Source organism: Dendrobium catenatum, unplaced genomic scaffold (assembly GCF_001605985.2).
Source record: "Dendrobium catenatum unplaced genomic scaffold, ASM160598v2 fragScaff_scaffold_743, whole genome shotgun sequence".
NCBI lineage: Eukaryota > Viridiplantae > Streptophyta > Magnoliopsida > Asparagales > Orchidaceae > Dendrobium > Dendrobium catenatum.
In genome coordinates, this window is record NW_021319205.1 from 5,091,029 (window position 1) to 5,110,482 (window position 19,454).

The 19,454-nt window shown below is 33.5% G+C and overlaps 2 protein-coding genes across 2 annotated transcripts; one reads left to right on the forward strand and one right to left on the reverse strand.

Annotated features, from left to right (window-relative positions):
* Positions 1–4,460: 4,460 nt before the first annotated feature.
* Positions 4,461–5,175, reverse strand: LOC110093312. The gene is made up of 2 exons (XM_020818157.2): positions 5,020–5,175; positions 4,461–4,936 (listed from the first exon to the last, which is right to left on the reverse strand). Exon 2 carries the CDS (start codon positions 4,928–4,930, stop codon positions 4,616–4,618), a length of 315 nt encoding a protein of 104 aa, XP_020673816.1. The 5' UTR covers positions 4,931–4,936; positions 5,020–5,175; the 3' UTR covers positions 4,461–4,615.
* Positions 5,176–9,899: 4,724 nt separating this feature from the next.
* On the forward strand, positions 9,900–14,108 carry LOC110093309. The gene is made up of 9 exons (XM_020818151.2): positions 9,900–10,158; positions 10,298–10,520; positions 10,666–10,718; positions 10,838–10,874; positions 12,532–12,597; positions 12,935–13,039; positions 13,122–13,275; positions 13,533–13,609; positions 13,698–14,108. Exons 1-9 carry the CDS (start codon positions 10,061–10,063, stop codon positions 13,761–13,763), a joined length of 879 nt encoding a protein of 292 aa, XP_020673810.1. The 5' UTR covers positions 9,900–10,060; the 3' UTR covers positions 13,764–14,108.
* The last annotated feature ends 5,346 nt before the right edge of the window (positions 14,109–19,454 follow it).

Below are 19,454 nucleotides of genomic sequence, written 5' to 3' on the forward strand. Positions count from 1 at the left end.
TTATGGAGGGATTTATATAATTTAGAATGTCATATCTAGTATTAATTTAATACAAATTGGACTAATTTGAAATAAAAAAATAATGTATTTTGCATCCATATATTCGAACACGATTTGCCCATCACTTTTGTTCTTGTCAACGACGACGAAATCACGAGCTACCGATTAGGGTTAACGGAATAATTTTTTTTTTTTTTTGTTGATTTTGATTTTGTTTGCTGGAATTGGGATTTTGATCAATTTTCGTTCTTGGAAAGCGGCAGAGCTCTTCATGTCATTGCTCATGCCATAAGTAATGGCAACAAATTTCATTTATCTCCAACAGGGGTACTGGAATCATAAATAGCTTAGTGTGGGCAATTGCTAATCCTGAAATCTATTTTACAAAATAAATAAATACTTTAACTACTTTGTCCACCTTCAATAAATGTAGTTGCCTAAATTCTTAAAAAAAAAATCTATTTTACATATAAGATTATGCATTTCTCAATCCTATTTTAGCTCACCCTATAAAAAAGGCTCGCGAATCACTTTTCTCTTCATTTAAGCCGTTGTTTGGAGCATGATTTAACCTAAATCTTGCCAAATGCGAAAAACACATTTTTCATTAATACTTTTTGTTTACGTACATTTAGATCAGTTAAGACAAATTCACAAACAACACATATGCAAGACTGAAATCTAAAACCTCTATGAAACAAATCTTCAATCTCACACCAGCTTAAATCTTCCTACTTATTGTCGAATTTACTAAATCCTAAGTTCGACGAATATTTAGAGGATTTATGGAGAAGAGTGGCAGGAGAAAGCGAGGTAGATTGACCAATTCGACGTAGGGAAGGATTTACTGTTAGAGGAAGGAAGAAAAATGCCCCTTAGCTTTTTCCCGTATAAGAATTATTTAGGAATTGTAATCTTATCTGTTGTTCTCAATGGTTAATCTGCATAGTATTAAGATGAGCTTCATGTTGACACCACAGTTGGCCATTAATGATTTTGATCTGATCATATTTACCTTTTTTTGTTTCAAACAGTCTACTTTGTTGAGTACATGGGAAGTTGACGGTCTTCGTAAGTGAGATGCTGATAAGGTTTATGATGGCGGTGCTGTGCAAGGCCGCCTGAGATGATTTGGAGAAACTGAAGTCTGGATTTGCAGGAATTTGATCGAACTGACGGCAGTGGACTATGTGAAACTTCTGTCCTTACAAATTCCTGCAAGATCTCTTGAGAATTATCAAATGAACTAAGCAAGGATAAGTTTTTCTTCTTCTGCAATGCCTGGTTTCCTGTTTCCAGCAGATATCTTTATGGATTTTCATCTTCTATAGACAAAAAACAAAAGATATATATATTGTTCTTCGTAGAAGGATGACCAACCTTTCTGTGTCATTCTTGAAGTGATAATATAATTTCTTAAAGAATAGTTGATCAAACAATGTTGAAGCACCAAGCTGAATTCATTTATTGTGTTGTCTTCGTCTCCGTTGCTTGATCCCAGAACAAATGCATGAAGGGAGATTCGTTTGGAATAGTTTTTTATTATTTTTGGCCGCATCTTTCTAGCACAATATTTTTTAAAAAATAATAATAAAACAGTGATCAAAAGCTGTACCATACAATTATCTCAACGTGATGGAATCCTACAAGCACTTAAAAAAAAAAATTATATTTGAACTTAAAGCATTTGAACTTTATTTCAAGCACTTTTCAAAATAGCCTTCAGATCTTAAAAATAGAATCTTAAATTTTTGGCATCAATTTTGAGATCATTTGAACTTTGTTTCAAAAAAAATTATAATTAAACTTTGTTTTAAAAATCTTATATTTGAAATAAGCGGCTTAATGAGAATCAACTCCAATATTCAGTATTACGAGTTTTAGTAAAAAATATTAAAAATTTCCCTTCAAAAATCCATAAATATGCAAAGGAAATGATAACATATCAACTTAATAATTGTTTTCAAATTGCTAATTATATTAAAAGTGTATTTGATATATGCATATCATTGTAAGTATATAATTGCATAAAATTTAAACAAAACAATTTAATCAATTTTAATTATAAATAATATACTTTACATATGAGTTCGTATTTAAGAAATCTTTTTTTAGACAATTATAAATTTATTCATTTTGTTAACATAAAAAGAAGAATTTTTTTTAAAGAGAAAAAATTTCATTATGACCGATGAATTTGTCACTAATGATGGGTTTATTATTGGGGATGAGTTCCATGAATTCTTTTTTATGGATGAAGTAACACGACTTAGGGCGGAGTTCATCCTGGAAAAAAGCCGAAAAACATTACTACCGGAAATATACATCCGGTTTCGATTTCCCATGCAATTTATTCCGGCGGTCTTAAAACCGTCTGAAATCCGCATGAATATTTCAAAACCGCCGAAAAATTGACGTATACCATTAGTAATGGACGATTTTCATGTAGTGAATTTTTTGTTGCTCTTTGTTATGTAACTTTGTGAGCAAAGTTTTTAATAATTGGTTGTTTTTAGGCTTGCCCTCTAATCTTCTATTTATAAGTTGGGTAGAGATAAAGCTATATAGAAAATTTACATAAAAGGTAAATTAATAAATTACTGAATTATTGATATATATAGATTGATATATGCTAATTATATTTCTTTAAGTGTATGAGATATGTATTAAGGCATACCAACTATAAAATGGGCATGCTTCAAAACACTAACAAATCTGGTTCGGTCTAATAAATCATGAACCGACCTCTAATAACCAACTGACCTGACTAGAGCATTGATCCTAGTGATTTTTTGTTGGAAAAAAATAATAAAAAATATATTTAATTCGCCATCTTAAAATATATATATATATACACGTACGTAGAGCTACATTCGACCGACACTAAGATCGCAGGCACAAAACGAAAAATACCTAGTAATACCAACAATAACGACAATACCGAGTTTTTTCTAGAAAAACTCGGTATTTTTTGGGATTACTCGGTATTGCTCGGTATTACTCGGTATTGATCTTCACAGCGCGGTATTCCTCGTTATTACCAAATAATACCTAGCAATACCGACCAAATACCGAGTAACAATCCTCTGACCGAACGTAGAGCTACGTCCAGTCAGAGGACATAATAAAAGTTCCTGGCAAAGGGCATGAGCAAGTCACCCATTCAAACTCCAACTTTGAAGATTTTTAATTTTTTTCTTTAAAATGGAAAATTAAATAAAAAAATTAATAATGGTCAAATTTTAAAATTTGTTCTTTTTTTATCTACATAAACTATATCTACATCCCACAAATGTTCTAACACACAACATTGTTTATCGAGAAATGTAGTATGAAATGACTCATATATACTAGCTATAATTTGATGCTCACCAAGATTCATTAAAATTGAAGCTGCCTACGAATTAGAATGGACTCAAATCACCTAGTGAAATATTGATTTCAATAAACATATTAAAATTGCATTGAATTATTGGTTGAGTTTTTTTTTTTCCTTTTTTAGAAAATACTTGGAAGTAAGGTATTAAACCATCATAAAAAAATAGCATGAACCGCCCGTCATTATTAGACTATGGCCACCTGCACCCGATGCCAGCCATTAGCGCCACCTGCACAGAGGCCGTTGTTGCTCATCATCAATGCCAGCTACAAGCCACCATCATTATTAGAATTTACAATACATTCATTTTACTTCAAACCAAAAGAAAAAAATATATACTTATATTTATTATACACACTTTCAAGCAATTCAGAAACATTTCAAATATGTTTAATTTGCTTTCTATTACATTCATTTCATTATATATTACTTTTTCAACTAACCAAAGGGTCTCTTAATGAAGAATAATTTTAAAACCACATGTCTAAAACATTATAATTTTTTTTAGAATTGGATCACCGTAATAGTTATATTTGTACTGAAAGAAGATTTTTATATCTTGACTTATAAATAATCACACTTTTTAAGCAGCAGAGTTCATAAAAAATCATATGAAAAATGATGATCAAAGCATCCACATTTACACAGGTAGAGACTTCGGTTTCGTTTGGGCCAAAATTTTTTTTTTTGGGATATTTAGGACAAACTCATACACATGACGTATACACAAAGACTCAAACCTAAAATCTCTTAAATGGAAGCCTAAACTCTGAACCAACAGGCCAAGATGAGCTCTTTCAAAAAAATTTCTTACTTACAAACTATTTTAAAAGGCTGTCCCAAAACAAAGCCTAACTTAGTTTGAAAGCCAAATGCTGTATCATGCTATTCGCATGAAATACCATGCATAAGAACTTTTTTTAATCATTCATAGCTCACATATCACACTCTTTTCTCAAGTTCCCTATCTCCTTAATTACATAATAAACACCAACTGTATATCTACTCCAAAAAACCCTTATAAATCTGAGCAGAACTTGTCAAAAAAAAAAAAAAAATCGAAGCTTGAGGCCACAGCATGTAACAACAAACTTCTTTTAGCTGAATTCATTATTTTCTGAAAATAAAGCAGGCAAAAAGAAAGTAACCTAATCATCCTCAAATTCCAAGCCAGATGGTAGACTTATACATAACATATCTTCACCAGTTCCAAACTAATTAATCATCTCATGGCATTCAAGTTCCAAAAGAAGCCTTACACTTCAAAACAAACCCAAGTACCAAGAGAAAGGTGAATATCCCACACGAAGAACCTCCTACTCGGTGAATCCAGTAAGGATCAAACCTCAGAAATCTCTGGTCCATGAAGCATGTGAGACTGATACAAGAGATCAGCAAAATGAGAAGTAATGGCAACCAGAAGCTCAAGCTTCTGTTCTCTTCATCTTCGTCTTCCTCTGCAGCTTTCTTACCAATATATAATGGTGAGATCATGGCAAGAAGCACAATGGAGATTGCAAATACCTTCTCAGTAACAGTAGGCCTGCTCATTTTGTTCTGAAAGAAAAAAAGAAAATTCTGTGATCTAACGTTCAAGTTAGAAGATAGAAATTGAAGTGACGAACTGAAAATAAGCTTACAGTGCTGTGAGTGTGAAGATGTGCTGTTCTCAGCGCTCGCTTTTGATCAGAATTTTTAATGGGAAAGGTCCTTTTAAGAAAGAGAGGAATAGATCCTTGGGTTTATGGCAGGTTAATATATAAAAGGAGGTTCTTTCTGGTTTAGTTTAGAGTACCACGGTATCAGATGCCTGAAAGTAGTGGAGGTCTTGCAAAGTCATTAAATCATGTAGAAATTTCCAGTTGGTGCGTTGTATGATGAGATAGACTATCGAAAATAAAGCAACATGAACAGTAATAGCATAAGTGATTACATTGTTTGCAAGTGATTTAATTTGGACTTTTCTTTATAAAGAGGGACAATGAGAAATGCTTAAAGAGAAGCATAAGCAGGAAGCTGGGTATCATCCACTTGAAGCTTTATTCGATCTGTCTTCAATGGAACTTCTTGTTTTCAATGAAGCTTACAACATATTGTTTTCAATGGACTGCACTAACATAAAGCAGGCAGGTACCTTCCCATGTTAAGGCAGATATGTTTTTTTTAAATTCTAAAGTGTATTACAGGCAATTTATTAATGACTTGATCGCCCAAAGTCACAATCCCTCCACTAGATTTATTATTATTAAAATTACACTTCATATATTCAGTTTGAGATCTACTCAAGCGAAAACCTTTAGACTCTAAGATTGACCTCCATAATTCAATTTTACCTTCAACACCCTCTCTAGTCTTATCAGCAAGAAGAATATCATCAGCAAAAGTATAAACCATGTCACGTCCTCTTGCAAATGTCTAGTGAGAACATCAACGACTAAAGCCAAAAAGATATGGGCTTAAGGCTTTCTCTAAATCAACACCAAAGTCATGCATGGAGATTAAAAGGCATGCATAGTTTGAGCATGGAGACTAAAAAAAATTAAGGAGATGCATGGAGATCACCATTGGCTAAGGTGGACGGGGGGAATCGACTAGCTAGGTCAGTTGGTCGGCGATGCTAAGGCAGAATTCGGCGAGGGCGTTGAGGCTTCTCTGCAAAAATCAAACAAGCAGGCGATCGAATGCATGCAAAGTTCGGCGAGGGTGTGGGTATTCTCTGGACGAACCAAACGAGCCAGGCGAAGAAATGAGGAAGAAAGAAGGAAGGTTCAATTTTAGGGTCATTTACGGCAGTTTAAACCGCAGGAAACTTTTCACTTAAAAATGACAGCTAAAATGCCAGTAAATGTCGTCATGACAAGATAATACTGGTGGCAATTCCCATGGTCATTTGATCGTTGGAATTTTCGGTGGTTTAGTGTTTATTACCGGCGGTCCAACCGTCCATTATTTCTGACAGTCAGATGACTGCCAAAAATACCGACGATATTCAATGAATTTTCTATAGTGGAACTCCCAAAGTCCCACTTGACCTGTGCGATTGTCTAATCCAGTCTGCAAGCACCCCACGTCCTGTGAGGCTGTGACCACCCTGCTGCCTTGAGCAACTCTAGCTAACTCGCACGGGCACCTACACCGCACCTTATATGAACCCTATGGGTCCGCCTGAAATCACACTTCTTACTCATTCACATATTGTCTAGCACAGCCTATCTAACTGCACTCAGCTCCTACCACCATGCCCTACGAGCCCCGCTCGCCTTGCATATCGAAATATGTTACATAGTATGATCCTGAATGACACCCTCCTCCATTCTCTGTCCAGGGCAGATCAATACGAACCTCCGCCTGACTACCGCGAAATCGTGACCCTACTTTTGTTCCTCATTCAAGTACTCCACGCTTGGACTTGCAGCCGGCCTAGATCCCAACTAGCTACCCATGAGTCGTCCGCCATTGATTTTTTTCAAATGAACAGCCTAAACCTTCCTTCATCCTTGATTTTCTCAAGGAGACTCTGAATCAGTTTCTTTAGACAAGAAAGCCTCCTCCTCCACCTAGCTCAGTTCCCTCCAACACTCTCTGATATCAAATGTTAGGATCTTGAGTGAGAGGAAGAAGCACTAATTCTTAAGCTTATTGGGATAGGAGGAGCGAGAGTGGGAAGGGGGAGGTAGAGTGTTGAACTCAAATCTTATTTCTTAATCATCCACCATATTAAAGCCTATAGCCTCTATTTATGAGCAACAAATAGCTACACCAATGACAATACAAGGCAATCAAGAAACTAAAAAGAGTACAATCCTAAATCTTGAACCAATATCCAACATATATATTATGTCAAGACGGTTTACAAATTTTTTTTATAATTATTTCTGAATTATTATTTGACTGGATTAAAATACGGGTTGTTACACTATTAAAGAAACTCCTCAAGCACACCATCAATGTAAAATTATTCATTGAATAATTATTATCTTTGCTTGACTATTAAGAAAACATGATCTCAATTGTCAGACTGATATGTCAAATAATTATATTTTAATCATCAAAATGCCCTCCATTAAACCTATAAATTAAGCCAATATGAAGCATTTGATTTATTCTAGATCTTCAACATATCTCCTTTAAATTAATACTTAGTAGATTAGATGACTCAACTAATTTAAGTACCAAGTGTCTTCTTCTCAAAAGATAACCTTATTTATTGGTTATGTGTCAAATATTAAATTAATAATCTTATATGACAAGCTATGATTTGAACTTGTTTGTTAGTAACCTACAATTTTTTTAGGCGATGAGTGATTCTAAGTGGTGTACATTCAAATTTATTTAGGCTGAGTTAGACAGACTTTGCTGGTTAAAATAGTTATAGTTCAAGTCAAGTCAACAAACTAGAGAACAAAAGTTCACTGTAGTGAAAAGTTGTTAAGAGTATGCAAATATCTCAATGGCAAGTTCGAGTTTTCAAAGAAATTTGACATGCTATACTTGACATTGGGATCATTGGAAGTTACCGATCGAATGTGATAGAGACTTTATCAGAATTTGACAAGTCTAAGTGAAGCCAGTGGCTGAATTCACCTGAACTTATCATTTAATTATGAAATCAATTGAATCTATTAAGCATTTTAAATCTTTGGGAATCTAAAATGCAATGTATTTAGAATATAAGGATGCTTGTTTTAGGGGATCTTTGGTTGGAAGTAAAATGGGTGTAAAATAAAGCGAATGTTTGAGTTGAAAAATTTGATGTTTGATTGGATGAAAAAGAAAAGAAAAAAGTAAAGTATAATATATATAGTATAAAACAATTTAGCACAATTTTTAGGTAAATGATTCTCACACAATTTCGAGCAAGAATCATTTACACTGCAAGCAATCTTAGCCATAGCCAGCACCGCCGCCCGTTAGTCACCACTCATTGCTGGAGATCGACCACCCACCACTTGCCTCTGCCACCCGATGATCAACACCCACCATTTGTCGCCGCCGCCCACCTGTAGCTACCCATTGCCGGCTACCACCACCAACCGGTCACCACCATGCATCTTTAAACTTTATATTACATTCATTTTACTTCAAACCAAATAAAAAAATCATTTACCTGAATTAATTTTATGCACATTCAAGCAACTCCAAAGTATTCTTTTTTTATATTATCTTTTTTTTTTTTTACAGTGCATTTCTTTTTTAGCCAACCAAACAACCCCTAATGAAAAAGAAATGCATAATAAAATAAATGCAATGTGAAGTAAATATAATGTATTAAAATATTTTAGTGTTTGATTATATACATTATAAATGCATGGGATTTTTTTATGTTTTATTTGAAATAGAATTTGTTTTGATAATTAGGAGAGAATAGAGGGAGGTAATATATATATATATATATTCTCTATCCCAATATTTATGCTTCAAAATGTCAAAGCAATCTTTCACGTGGGAAGATGAAGTCTATTTAGATATTTTAAGAGTGACATGCCTTGTAAATATGCAGAAGATTCATGATAAATTCAGAGTTCTTTATCAAACGATCTATATTGATTCTCTTGACCAGGAGTGTTTGTCAAGTATTTATGTTTTTAATGATCTCAAAATTAAGTGATATGAGACTCGTTGAATTCGTCACGCCGAGCCCCTCAATTTGACTAGAACCATGCCATATTTGGTCATCCAATTAATGCTTTGAATATTTCAGATATGTTTCAGTCCCTTGATTTATGTCCATTTGGGCCCGGATTAGACATTTTTTAGTGTCTTTAGGTTCTCCTTGTCGAGACGTTCAACTTGCCTACAAGTTTGATAAAATTGGTATTCGGATGATCCCAATTTTAATTTTGAAAGTTATCAACTACCTAACATAATCCTCCAATTTTTGCATCTAAAATTTCAGATCTAACGGTGAGTGTTGCATCAATAAATTGCTCTAATCAAATAAATAAATATTATCAAATAATTATTTTTTAACAACAGCAATTTGACCCCACGTGACACCTTGAGCCTTATCCTCTTTCGCACATCTATTTTTGTGAAAATAATTTATTAACCCACCGCGGGGTGGCCTAGTGGTGGAGACTTGGCTGGCCAAAGGCCAGGTCCCAAGTTCGAATCCATTCGACGTTTCGTGACAGCCTTAAGTGTCGGCCCTGTAAATTGGTGTGGGTTGCATGCTAGGTCGACCAGGAAGATTAGTGGCCGAAGGCCGACACTCCCTGCCCAAAAAAAAAAAAAAATATTACATATAATGCATCCATAATTATAATTGTTTGAAATAAAATGTATGATAACTTATTATATTAAACCTTACTGATATTTTCTTAAAAAATATATTAAAATTAAATTTTTAATGGCACACGTGGCAAGTTTTCGAACACCACCAACAATTTCGCTTATCCATATAATAGTGTACATATGAAATTTCCATTTTATCCTCAGGCTTGAACTCATTTTCGTTTTCTTTTAGAACTGATTTAAGGGGCATTTTCATAATTACCTGCACCGGAGAACGGTTTTAAAAAATAAGCTTAATTGTTCTTTGGCGGGCCAGTTAAGAGCAGAGCAGCTAAGCCAAGAGGGAAGCAAAGCATGGCGGGGATTCTTTTATTTTGATGCCGGCTTGGATTAGGGTTAGGGTATTCTCTTCCTCTTCTACGGTTAGATTGTAGAATCGCCGACGGGATGTCGATCGTGGCGGCTCAGCCGCCCGATCTTCTGCGGCTTTCAGCCTGGAGAAATGGTCGGCGCCATTTCCCAGGAAAATTCACCTCTCCACATGTGTGAGTTACCGTGTCGTTTGCGGATTCTTGTTTGGCTGCAACTTATTTTCTTGAAAATATCAGTAGTTGAGTTTTGTTGAGCGATTTTATATTACATCGACGTTATTTGATTGGCTTCCGTTTGAATTGGGGATTTTAGTGGGGCTAGGAGCTTCATTAGGGCATCCAATGATTGGAAGAGGGAATGCAATGTTGATAGCAAAGATGTATCGATAGAATGTGGACGTCTTGGGATTTCTTGTGGACCATCCGATCTCCGGTTTGATAGGCTGCAACCTACAGAGGAGGAGATTAATTGCAGGCACCGAAGGGTCTTTGGGAGATACATTGCTCGAGAAGCTATGCTTGATGAGGAGTTTTGGGTAAGATTTGAAACTTATGAAGAAGATGGATCTTTACTTATGTATTGGTATTTTGAAAATTTTGGGTATTATGGCCATAAAGAGGTAGGTTTATTTTTAGAATTTCTTTACGACGTTTTGCTTTGGGGGATCTGATTCTTTATAGACTGCGGCATGGCTGAGGGCGGAGAGTCGTTGGGAAGATCAACCCGGGGACAGGTAATAATTTTTCTTTGTTAACTACTCTGATCTAAATTACTCTCTACAGTTGCATTTAGATTTAGAATTCTTGTCTTTCCACAGTTGTATTTAGATTTAGAATTCTTGTCTTTCTTCAGGTTTCTCCAATTTAACAAGAGGAAATTTGCTGATCAGGTGAATTTTTCTTTAAACTAGGTTCTGTTTTTCTTCAGACTGTCAAACATTCAAGATTTCTGCAAATATACTGCTTTTGTGCATGGGAAATGCAAACAGAGAAATTTTATCTCTTATCACAATCAGGTTTAATAAGGCAGGGTGTTAATTTTGGATGTTACAAACCTCAGCTTCTGAGATCATTTTGAGTTTAAAACAATGTTAACTTATGAACTTGAGCATGACATTAATATAATATAAAGTGATAACTGGGTGTGATATTTTTATGCATCGTGGGTCTATTTTACAAAATAATGAGATTGTGGATAGAACTTCTAGAGTTAATGTTGAATGGTTAAAATAAAGAGTGCCTCTAGAGCATCATGCACATAAGAAATGTATTAAAGATAAATTTTAGCAAATTGTAATTAGGTCACTGGTTTGTATAGAGTGTTTGTATTAAAAAAGTCATTGATAATTGCATCCACATTGTTGAGTGGAATTGCTTTTGACCTCCAAAGTGGAAGTCTAAGAAGGATGGATTGATGAATGATTATATTAAACGAGCAAATTGAGTAGCATCTATTGAAGATGAAGTAGTAAAAAAGATTTAGGTTGTTTGAATATGCTTAAACAAGGATAGAAAGATTTTGCACCAAAAGATGGGTGTTTAAACTTACTGTCACAAAATATAGAAGGAGAAAGGGGTAGACCAAAGTTAACATGATAGAAGTTATGCAAAAAGATTTGCGCAATAGGTTTAACACCAATGCGGCACTTAAATGGGACAAATTAAGAATGTAGGCTCATAAAAACAAGCCCAACTTGTTAGAATAATGCTATGCAACATGAAATCATTTTGCAAAAAGGAGCAGCCAATGTTTAGGTTAGTTAAATGCTTGACATGTGGCTGATATGAACTATTATCTTGCATGTAATAATATGCAAAACCAGTTTAGAAAGTAGTGGCTATTTGATTTTTTATGGATGCTTTTAGGTTCGAAATTATTAGAAATGACCTTTCTTTGTTAGATTTAAATGAGAATTTGACTCTTAATAGGACACAATGGAAAAAAAATGATTCATGTTGTCGACCCTAGGTAGTGCGATAAAGGCTTGATGTTGTTAATGTTGTTGATTTTAGGCATATGCACAAAAATTTGACTTTTGGTGGGGTGGGCATGAAATATAAATTGAGTGGCACGTTCAAATAAGGGAAACCTCCATATTTGAGTTTGGTTGAGGCATATGCACTAATGCACCAAAAATTGACTTATGATGAGGTGACCATGAGACATAAATTGAACGGAAACATCTATAAGCGGCTTCTGGCAATTTTAATAGGAATTGGATATCTACCATTCATCTATACGGCTATACCCCATTGCAGAAACCCATGTAGCCCGTGGTGAGGAGACGTCAGAATCCTTGCAATTCATGCTATCCATCAAGATTCAAGCAATGCAACATTGATGATGATCCTAAGTTCCTGCTCTTTCTTTTTTAATCTTTTTCACTACTTATTATCCTTTTGGTGGCTGTTATCTATTTGCAGTGTTCTTCATTCTCTGATTATTGTGATTAATATAATTGCAATTGTTTTAATCACCCTTCTGCCACTACCAATATTCAAAATTTCAAATGATAAATTATTTAATGTGATGAAATTCAATTACAGGAGTTTCATGCAATAAAGAGGCGATGCACAGGGAAGTATGCTGAGGATTGCACCTGCGTTATTGCGGTATAATCAAGCAATGAGATATTATTAAGAGTTTATGTTGGTACGAGTGTAGAATATTGATACCAATGCAACTGCAATACCAGTCATTAGTATATTCCCAAAGAATCAAATGCGGGGATGCTCAACAGATAGCTTGTTTTCTGCCATGATTTCCTTGCATCGAGTTCAGGTCAAAATTTTCATTTGATTTGAGTGGAAGTTAGTATCACTCTGTGATTCAGATGGAAGATGGAGCCCTGAACTTTAAACATCCTTAAGAATCTTGCAGTCTAAGTTTTCGATTTCATTTTCGTTAACTGCTTATTTACAAATACTATTTTCTGACTGGCAATATCAGGTGAAAAAGGAAGAGTTTGGTGTAAAGCGTACAGTTTTAAGCAGCATTGTTGGAACACTTGACTTTAGTCTCAGACAACTTTTATGTGGACAAACATTCCCTGGTGTACGGGTTTAAATATGCTTTCCCTTTTACAATTTGTAATTCTTTAGTTATTGGTAGTATAACTATAGGCAATTTATGTCAGGAGCGATCAAAGGCCCCATTTTCCTGTGGTATATTCCGATCCGATTTACCTAGGTATGGCTACATTGCAAACTTATGTGTTGCCAAGTATGCACGCCGTCAAGGAATTGCGAGCAACATGCTTTTTTTAGCTGTGGATGCTGCGAGATCATCTGGTAATAATGAATCTGAGTTTTTCTGCATTTTGTATGAGGAATTATTGATAGGATATTAAAAGATTTGCCTAGTTGGCAACCTTTTTATGTGTCATTTAAAAAAATTGGGATCAGAGCAGCTAAATTAAAGGAATGCATGGTTTTGTTGGTAATGTTTGATATTTATGAATTCCTGTATGAATGTAAATGATTCAGAACATTGCTTTTATACTTTGAAATGTTCACCATATTTGCTAACCTTTTATTTCTTTCTGTAGGCGTTCATCAGGTATTTGTTAATGTCCACAAGGATAACATAACAGCTCAGAAGTTGTATGAGAGGATAGGCTTTCAGGTATAGGCTACGTCAGTTTTTGTGCATAGAGAACATAGTTACTAGTTACGAGGAAATTCACAATCCGCTAATGTTAGCTTATCTGCAGATTTTTGAGAGGGCCACCCCTCAAACAGAGGAAGAGAAGCTGTATTTGTTGTGTTACGATGTATAGAACTTTTCCTGCAACATGGGGCTGACCGCTGTAGCCATTTTGTGTTGGCTAGACAAGATAAGTCCCACTTGAGGAGTTTTACTTCGGTTTGATGACCTACTTTGGCTTCGTTTGGGACAACTTTCTTTCTATTTCTTAAAGCAGTTTTTTAGTACAAAATTAAAAGAAAGAGGCAAGCGAGTTTGCTTGGCAAAAATGGTAAGACTTTTAGTTACCATCTCTTACACGTGTAAATTGATTTATCATAGAAATGATTGTGCCTTCAATGTTAGTTTGCATACTGACCATGATTTACACATGTAAATTGATTTCTTATAGAAAAGATTCTACCATTCTTTTTGCTTATTAAAGGGGTATTAGCATTGTATATTGGAGAAGAGGATGACAAGACATTAAAAGTAAACTTAAGATAATTAGCGATCATTGCATTGATCAAGAGGGTTATGTTTTTGCAGTCAAAAATCTCCAAGTCATTTTGAGTTAATTGCATGGGATAAGTTAGAAGTTCAGATATTCGCTTTAATTGGGTTTTTTTCTAAAAAAATTTCAAACCTTGATTATTCCTGGGATGAGTGCATCCTGAGATCTTATAAAAAATGAGACAATTATGAGGTTCAACCTAGTATTGGAAAAGCTGGGCCATAGCAGACAGTACCTTGCATAATATGACTTAGGTTGTTACTGTTGATATTAGAGCTTGACCTCATATAGTACGATGTGTGATTTTGGCACATACTAAGTTGAAACTGGTGGGCCTTAATACTCGACTCTAAAGAGATCTACTTTGTTAGGGCTAATTCCCAAACAAGGTGTGGCTACTAGCAGTGGGTAGGCATTCTTTCTGGAGATAAGGTGGGGAAGAATGACCTTAATCCCACATCAAAAGTTGAGAAAGGAATATTAGTTTTTTTTTTTTTTTTTTAAAGGAAAATGATGAGTTTTATGGGAGATGACATGGAGCAACAAGTTGCATTGGCCTTATAAACAAGATATGCATCGACATTGTTGGTTATGAAATTAGTGGGCATCGGTGTTATCGAGCGATGAAGGTCGGGAGGCTATAGTTAGACGATGATTTTTAGGAGATTGTAGTCGGGCTATAATAGCTGGGCGACGATGGTCAAAAAATATTATTTGACAATAATTGTTTGATGAACTTAGTTGGGTTATGATAGTCAGGCGATAGTTTCTAATAGACTATAGTCGGATCTCAATTATTGGGTGGAGGTTGTTAGAGACCATAGTCAGGCCATAATAATCACATGATGGTGGTTAGGCTACACAATCGATGGCTGATGGCATATAGGCCAAGATACTCGGGTGATGCTGGTTCGAACCGATGTTGGTCTTTGGTCTTTGCAGAATTTACACAAGTATTTCATGATAAAAGGAGTGGGTCTTTTAGTCCGAAATGAACATTTGGGTATATTTTTTAAAAGAGGGGGGAAAAAAAAACAACTTAGAAGGCTAATTAATGACTGCCGCTAGGAATCCTCTCAAGAGAAAATGGTTGGCGTGTAATCAACCCATAAGTCCTCTCTTTTACCTATGATGCTAGTGCTCATGCTTTAGCTAAGGCTCCTGAAGTCGTTCATCCTTAGGATGGTGGTGCATCGACCTCGTCGGCGGTGGCTTGTAAAAAAGAAAGACAACAAAAAAATGAATTGACTTTGGCTGTACAACCCCTTGTATAGATTCTTATTTAGGGCATCTTCAACCAAACTCTAAACACATGAATGACATCACTCGCATGCTCCAGCCGAACGGCAAAACTTCCGGTATTTGGTTGCGTGGCGTCGCACTGTTCACATGCGTTATTTTTTTGTCTCCGCCGGATTTGCCGAAGAAATGCGCGAAAGAGGAGAAAGACGGTTATCTTCTACGAAGGGCGCAAAATAGAATCCGATTGGAGATGAATCATGCCATTTTTTAGTTTCATTGCATTTTGGAGTGAAAAATGAGATTTTCCATTGGAGATGCCCATATTTACCAAAGATATTGACTCTTTAATCTGCCTATATTGTAGCAATTTTCTGTGAATAGTAATAAGTCAACTTTATGCTTGGAATTTCAGAGTGGCATATTAAGGCTTCGTTTGGGACGGTTGCTTCTTAAAATAGTTTTTTAGTATAAAAATTTTAATTTTTGGGCTAAAAAGTTGCTTTAAAAAGCAATAAGAAAGTCGTCCCAAACAAAGTCTAAGTTAAACACACAATCTCTTTGAAGTTTATTTATAAGTGGCTGATCAAAGATGGCGATATAGGAGGTCAGGGCGTTGATTAAGTTGAAGTCGGCTGAGGCAGTGTAAAAGGGCCCTCCTCCTTCAGGGCAAATTATTACGTCCGGTGTCCGGATTCGTCCGGACACCAATCCAGACATGCCACATCATCAAAATATATTGGAATCCAGTGTATTTGGGTGACGTGGCGCGTCTGGATTAGGTGTCCGGATGTAATAATTCGCCCTCCTTCGGATTGGGTGGCCCAAATTTAAGAATATTATCTAAAATTTGACCAATACTTCAAAAGAGGAGTAAGCACTTACCACTGCATAGTGAAAATGCAGTGGAAATCAGATGAACTTGTTTAAATTAATTGGAAAATGTAGCATCAATCATCTAATTGTCTATGAAATGGCGACCTGTTAATATTTTATGAACTTGTTTAATTTCTGTCTGCAATCATTTGATTGGGCCTCATTTAATGGCTGTGATGTAATGCAATGTAGGAGATTTGGCTTAAATCACTGAGATGGGCATAATTTTTGTACTAAAAAGTTAAGAAAGCCATTCCAAATGAAGCATAATTTATTTAATATATTAAATTTAAAATATTATATGGTTTGGAGAAGGGATTTATGTGCATAATCTTATGCTTCATCTGGAACGGTTTTCTTCCTGTTTTTTAAAGCAGTTTTTAATTAAAAAAAATAAAAATTTTTAACTAAAAAGTCGCTTTAAGAAGTAATAAGAAAGCCGTTCCAAACGAAATCTTAATCTTGCATTTGGAAAGATTTTAATTAGTAAAAATAAGTGGATTCAATATAACATTAATATAAATAATAAAAGAGTTATGATTTAAATTGATAGAAGGCTTGCTTTTTAGCATGTTAATAGTAATAAAATCAAAATTTTCTGCCATTATATGTGGTCGGTTATATAAATTTTTTTCTCAATCTTGTTTTATTACGATGTGGGAACTCAAGTGTTGGAAAAAAAAAGTTGAAGGTTTTGTTAGATAATCTTCAATTAGCGTAAAATTTGTCGAACAATCATGCTAAAATTCGTGCTCTTTAGCATGTATTAAAGATAAAATAATAAGTTCTTATAAAATTACAAGATAAGCAGCATGATTAGGCAAAATAGTAAAGAATTAAAAACAAATTAATTAAATGTAAACCCAAATTTTTTTTACCATAAAAAAACTTAAAAGTGCAACTGTTATCAAGCTGGAACAGTTACAGAATTAAATTCATTAAATTGATATCAATATTAAACAAACATACAGCTTTATCTCTTCAAAGTACGAATAATATCATCAAAGCCTAAACTTTATTAAACGAAATTTCTTATTTTTTTTCCTCAGAAAAAGACCTAATAATTATCTATGCATTCAATTAATACATATTAAAATGAAATATAAGACGAATTCTCCTAATTATTTAGAAGAAAAAAAAAAAGAGAACGTTTGAAGACCAGAAGGCCGGCTACAATGGCGATGGTTTAAATTAAGCTGCCGTCCTGCTAAAAAAAAACTAAGCCGCTCACATAGTTTATGCTCCCACAATTATCTAAACTTGCTGTTATTAAAACTCGCTAATTATAATGATAATGACCGCAAAAAGGGATTAATATAGCTTTACATCGCTTGATTAGACTACTAATATTTTTTTATTTTGTTTATGAAATTAAATTATTTTTTAAGAAAAAAACATGAAATTTTAATTAATATTATTAAAACTCGCTAATTAGAATTAAAACTCGCTGATTAGAATGATAATGACCCCAAAAAGGGATTAATACATCGCTTGATTAGACTAGTAATATTTTTTTTATTTTGTTTATGAAATTAAATTATTTTTTAAGAAAAAAACATGAAAATTTTAATTAATAATAGCTAATAAAATTTTCATGCACTGTCATGAAATCTTGCCCTGTTATAAAAATTAAATATTTTCTAGAGCTTTTACGTTTCTAGGAAAAATAAAATAAAATAAAATATGACCCTATTTAGAAATTTTATGAGGATTATTTATTCCTTGTGTAAAATATTCCTTTTAATTATTTGTAATAAAAAAATGAGATCGTAAGAATATATTAACCAAAAAAATGTTGCCAATTACGACGAACAAAACTACAAATTTATGGTGAAAATTTGGAGCGTTTATTGACTAATAAATGACGAAAGTTTATTGAAAATTGTTAATTAGTGTGCAAATTTCATTTTTTTGCTTGTTTAAGTCTTGTCATAGGAAATTAATTATTCTTACTCTTCCAACTTTATTTCTTTCGCAAAACAATCCTCAAGACCACCATTATTTAAAGGCAAGTTTTTTAAATGGTATTATTTTTAAAACTATTTGATAAAAAAAAGGGAGAAAAACTTAAAATTTAAAGGTTGAAACTTCATTCTTTGAAGCTTTTTGATGAGAGAGATTAATGATTTGAAATTTTAGAGATATTGGTAATATCTATGTAGAATAAGAAATATAAAATATAATTTCTATTTAGAGTATTAAGGTAAAATTTTAAAAGTTAATTTTAAAAAAAATGGGAGAAAAAATTAAAATTTTAAAATACTTCAAAGTCATCATGTGGTTGTGGACGAAGACTTGCATGCCATATGGACAAATCATCATTCGATTTTTTTTTTGAAATGTAATGGATCATAAGATTTTATTTATGATAATTTTTTATTACTTTCTAAAATAATATTTTAATATAACATATTTTGGACTAAAAATTATTGTATTAAAAAACTATTTAAAAAACTAATAAAAAAAATTGCCCCAAACAAAACCTAAATCAAGTTTTTAGTACTTTTCTTTGAAGTTCTATAGTGAGAGTAACTAATGATTTTTAAATTTTGGAGATATTGATAATTATCATCACCATTTTTATTATTTTTATTTCAATCATTATGAATTTATTTTGAAGTAATATTGCATATACAAATTTTCTTTTATATTAATCTTAAAAAAAATTAATAATTTAAAATTATTTTTATATAATATAGATCAAGATATATTTATAAATTTTTTTATTTTGCATAGTTCACGATGTTTATCTTAAGTTTTAGTTTATGACAGCTTTTGGTCATTATTTTTTTGCTTCTTTCAATAAATATTTTGGACTAGAAAGCTACTTTAAAAAGCAGTACGAAAACTATCCCAAGCAAAACCTTAGAATTTATTTGGGATGACTACATCTTTTTATAAAATTGGTTGTTTGAAATCAAAACAAGGTAAATGAGAAACAATATGTTGTAACTCATATAAGAAAATTATGCATCAATGTTTGCTATATGTGTTAGTTAATCATATTAATTTATCAACAAGTTTATCCTTATCATTGAGTCAGTTTCAGTCAATCTTATCATTCAGTCTTTCATATTCATCTACCAGTAACATCATCAATACAATATCAGTAAAGAAATTATTGATTCAGTAACTGTATCAATACAATATTAGTAA

Coding starts and splice junctions, on each gene's coding strand:
- LOC110093312 (XM_020818157.2), bottom strand. CDS start 4,930: ATGAGCAGGCCTACTGTTACTGAGAAGGTATTTGCAATCTCCATTGTG.
- LOC110093309 (XM_020818151.2), top strand. CDS start 10,061: ATGTCGATCGTGGCGGCTCAGCCGCCCGATCTTCTGCGGCTTTCAGCC. Junction 10,521..10,665: donor TGCTTGATGAGGAGTTTTGG/GTAAGATTTGAA, acceptor GATTCTTTATAG/ACTGCGGCATGGCTGAGGGC. Junction 13,040..13,121: donor GTGGACAAACATTCCCTGGT/GTACGGGTTTAA, acceptor AATTTATGTCAG/GAGCGATCAAAGGCCCCATT.